The sequence below is a fragment of the Phanerochaete carnosa genome, assembly GCF_000300595.1.
Source record: "Phanerochaete carnosa HHB-10118-sp unplaced genomic scaffold PHACAscaffold_1, whole genome shotgun sequence".
Lineage (NCBI taxonomy): Eukaryota > Fungi > Basidiomycota > Agaricomycetes > Polyporales > Phanerochaetaceae > Phanerochaete > Phanerochaete carnosa.
Genome location: NW_006767628.1, coordinates 768,814 through 773,185, shown reverse-complemented (window position 1 = coordinate 773,185; position 4,372 = coordinate 768,814). Strand labels below are relative to the sequence as shown.

General features: G+C 56.8%; 1 protein-coding gene across 1 annotated transcript; it reads right to left on the bottom strand.

The window, feature by feature from the left end:
• Window positions 1-2,787: 2,787 nt before the first annotated feature.
• On the bottom strand, window positions 2,788-3,843 carry PHACADRAFT_83796 (uncharacterized protein; the record flags this gene model as incomplete). The annotated part of the gene is made up of 1 exon (XM_007389757.1): window positions 2,788-3,843. A coding segment is annotated over one exon (1,056 nt), but the record flags the coding sequence as incomplete, so codon positions are not given.
• Between the last annotated feature and the right edge of the window lie 529 nt (window positions 3,844-4,372).

Genomic DNA, 4,372 nt, shown 5'->3' with positions numbered 1-4,372 from the left:
CGGCATGCGAGAGCGCAACGTATCAGCCTCTGAGGTCGACTGCGCGACGATGTCTTGGCACTTCGAAGACCAGGCGATTGCGCCGCCAATGAGGAACGCGTAGCCCGAGACAGCCTGACGGCCCTCGGTCGACATCCCGTCTGCGTCCGAATAGCCCATCAAGGGCTCCGTGTCATCGCCGCTGAGTGTGAGCGCGAGATTGCGTGTGCCCTTCAGATAAGCGTACACGCGCCGAAGCGCATTCCAGTGCTTCAAGCCGGGGTTTGCAGCATAGCGCGCGAGTTGCGAGACTGCGTATGCAATATCAGGTCGAGTTGCGACTGCGGCGTACATGAGGGCGCCGAGAGCCTGGCGATAGGGCTTGTGGCGCATGGTTGCGACTTCGGCCGGTGTCGATGGACAGTCCTCTTTGGACAGCTGCAAGTGCGGGTCCATAGGGAGAGCAAGCGGTTTCAGGTCCTCGAAGTTGTAACGACTGAGGATCTGATCAATATACGCGCCTTGCGAGAACGAAACCGTATGCTTCTCGAGATCTCTCGAGATCTCCATACCCAAGAGCCAATGAAGCTCTTCGAGTGGCATTGCCTGAACGCGTGCGTCGATCTTGCTGCTCATCTGCTGCAGTACTCTCTGGTCCGGCGCAATGAGGGTGAGGTCGTCGACGTGCGAGGAGATAATTGCAACATGATCTCCAGGCAGATGGTGGAAGAAGACGGCGTGATCATGTTCAGAGCGTGTGAGACCGGCGTCAGCCATAATGCCGCGCAGAACGAGAGCCCAGCGTCGGCCCGCCTGCTTGAGCCCGTAGATGGCGACCTTAAGACGAAGTATTTGGCCAGGCTTTAAGCCTTTGAGAAGAACACCTGGTGGAGGACGCATAAAGATAACTTCGTCGTTCTTGAGTAGTCCATACAGGTAAGCAGACCTGATGTCCTTCTGCCCTATGACATAGCCGCGCCGCGCCGCGAGCGCTGCGTTCGCTCGTTGCGAATCCAACTTGGCAACAGGCGCAAATGTGTTGTCTGCATAGAAGTCGACACCCTCGATTTGTGTGAAGCCTTGTCCGACAAGCCGGGCACGGTAGCTCTTCACTGCGTTCTTTGCATCGCGCTTTGTCCGGTACACCCAGCGCGAGCCGATAATGTTGGCTCCATCTGGTGGGTCAGCGTACACCCAGGAGTTGCGCGACTCGAGACGTTGAATCTCGTCGTCCATGGCGGCTTGCCAATCAGCTGCGTTCGGGCTCCGGAGAGCTTGCTGATGCGTCTGAGGGTCGATTCCTTGCATCTCCAAGTGCGCCGCTTCGAGTGTGGTCTCCAGAACGAAGACGTCGTCGTCCACTTCGTCCGGAGTCATCGCAGAATCGCTATAGCGAGCGCGAAGGCGTGCAGAGCGGCGCGGTGGCGGTGGCTCATTGGGAACGTCGCAAATATCATCGCGTGGGCTTGGAACAGGCTGAGCGTCGTTGGAGTTCTGCTCCTTGGCCGAGTCACCATCCTGCAGCTCGTCCAGAGTGTAATCCTCCCCCTCAAGGAGTGGAATCTCCTGAGACGAGAAGACAACATCGCGTTCGACCGAGATTTTGCGCTGCAAAGGCCAGTAGACGCAGAGACCGTTAGAGGTTGAGTCGTAGCCAAGCCAGCGGCATTCAACAGCTTTTGCGTCGAGCTTGCTCACGTCCTTGAGCTTGACAAAGCAAACGGAGCCAAAAGGCCTCAAAGACGAGAGGTCGGCAGCCTTCCCAAAGCGCAGCTCGTACGGCGTCCGATAAGCGATACCGGCATGCGGTGTGCGGTTGTACAGCCAAACGGCATGCTGCATAGCCTCGCCCCAGAGTGTGCGAGGCAGCCCAGATGAGATCAGAAGTGCGCGAACCATATTCAGGATCGTGCGGTGAGTTCGCTCCGCGGCGCCGTTATGCTCCGATGTATCATGCACCGTGAGTTTCTGCACTGTGCCCTGACGCGCAAGATGGTCGAGAAAGTCTTGGCTGAGAAACTCGCCACCACGGTCGGAGTGCGCGACCTTGATTGTCACTCCGTGCTGGGTGTACAGGCGCGCCTCATAGCCAACGTATCTTGCAAATGCCTCATCCTTAGAGCGAAGGAGCGGCTCCTCGAGCCAGAGTGTAGCGTCGTCAAGAAGAACAAGGGAGTAGCGACAGTGGCTAACTGTCTGCACTGGTGCAGGACCCCAGACGTCCATGTGAAGAACGTCACCGAAGTTCTCGGCACGTGGAGAAGAGCGTTGCGATGCGATTGGCTTCCTCACTGCTTTCGCGCGCATACACACGGCGCACTCTTCTTTGTCCATTCGCTCTGGATCTAAGGTGAGTCCTTGGACCATGCCACCAGTGATCATCTTCTTCAGGTAGCCATAGGACGCATGCCCAAGATACTGATGGAGCTGGAAGAGGGACAGCTTCGGAGACGTGGGTGCAAGCACAGACGCGGCGAGTGTAGCCTCTTCGTGGTAAACACGATAGAGACCGCGGACCTTCGGGATTGAGCAAACGGTGGCGCCGTTAGCTCGTACAACATGACAATAGCCTCCGCCAATGATCGAGTACAGCTTGGCGTCATCAAAACGACCAAGCGAGACCAGGGTTGCGTGCATAGCTGGAGCGTATAGCACATTCTTCAGCAAGATGCGCACCCGTGTGTCACCAAGAGGAGCCACAATTCTCATATCACCAATGCCGCGAGCAGCGAACGAAGTCTTTCTCGCAGCGAGCACCATCCGCTCAGGGATATCGCGGTAGTTGAACATGAGATGGCGGTAAGGTGTCATGTGGTTCGTTGCACCGGAGTCGTAGACATCGACCATGGTGTTGTACGCGGTCGTGAGGCCTTCGTCAATGCTCTGGTCAGCCATCAAGCCTTCGTTGGAGGTCATCCAGCCCTCCTCGATCTCAACAATCTTAGCTGCGATTGTTGCGGGAGGTTTGGCGGTGCCCGAAGATGTGCCCCTGCTGTCTCCAGAGGATGAAGAAGCTCCTTGCGCGACATTCGCGCTGTCACCGGTCTTCTTGACCTGCTGCTTTGACGGGCAAACATTGGCCCGGTGCCCTTTCCCTAAGCACTTGAAGCAAGTAATATTTGCGTCCGTAGTGACTTGTCCTTGCCTCGAACCAGCACCGCTGCCGGTCTTAGCGCCGCCGCGGCCTCTGCCCTTGCCGCGCCTGCCACGAGAGTCAATCGCTGCTGCAACTTCCTCTTTCGGCTTCGACTGTGCGATGCTCATGCGGGACTGCGCTTCCGCACGCAATAGCGGGAGAAGCTCGGTCGACTTGACCACCCGCTTAGTCGCAGGATTAGTGGCATTGTAGACATGAATGGAAGACTCGTATGCCTGAACGATAGACATGTACGAGGCTGGTACGGAGGCGATAACGGCGTCCGTGAAAGTCTTATCCTCGATGGTAATTCCGGCCTCCGCGATCTCCTCTTTGAGCGTGAGAAGATGATCCAGATGCTCCTGCATCTTCTTCTCGTTATCGCAATGCAACGAGAACAGGCGCTTCTGGGCGCTTGCCTCGGACACGGCAGTGGTCTGCCCAAAGTGGGTCTTCATAGCATCGATGATGTTGTTGGGAACCTTCGCAGTGCCCGAGATGTTCATGAAGATGGAATCGGGCAGCTTACCCGCAATGGCTGCCAGCAACGCGTTCGCTTCTTCCTCCTTGTCGGACAGAATGGGCGCTGCAGTTAACAGCGCTTTGCACGCGCATCCGAGTGCGGCGAAGTTGACGCGCTGAATCCATGTGCGATAGTTCGTGCCGTCTGCCTTGAGCGTAGGTACAGATCCAAACGCCTTGTGGATTGTGTCAGCCACACTTGGCATAGTGGACCGGGAGACAGGTGGATTGCCAGAAGGTGGGGTGTTTGGGGGGACAACAGTCGAGGAAGAGGGGGTGTTACCGTGATTGGCAATGAGCGTGAGTTGCGGCTGATCAATGTGAGCGGCCTAAGGCTCGTCACACTGGCCAAGAGGACGATTTTCTCGATTAGCGCAAGGTTGATCTTCGCAGGGAACCCAGAAAGTTCTGTCAGACGCGTCCGGATTGTACCAGCGATCAAGAACGTCGTCCTTGTCGAATACGTGCGAAGCGTCTTTACAGGGGCGTTGTGGACTAGCACGACGCGGCGGCATACACCGGTAACCGAAATGAGAGACGAGGGAAGATCGAGAGCTGACAATGACAAAGTCAAAGCCTCTCGGGGCTCATAACCTCTAGAAACTCTTCGCAGTGAGTTTCTCACACGCAGAGCCCGGCTTCGACTGTCGGGCGCGCTTGAGGCTGGCAGAACGGACCCTCAGTCCGTAGCTCAGAAGAAGGGAAGTCTCTGAGATGTATTTACCTAGCAGAACA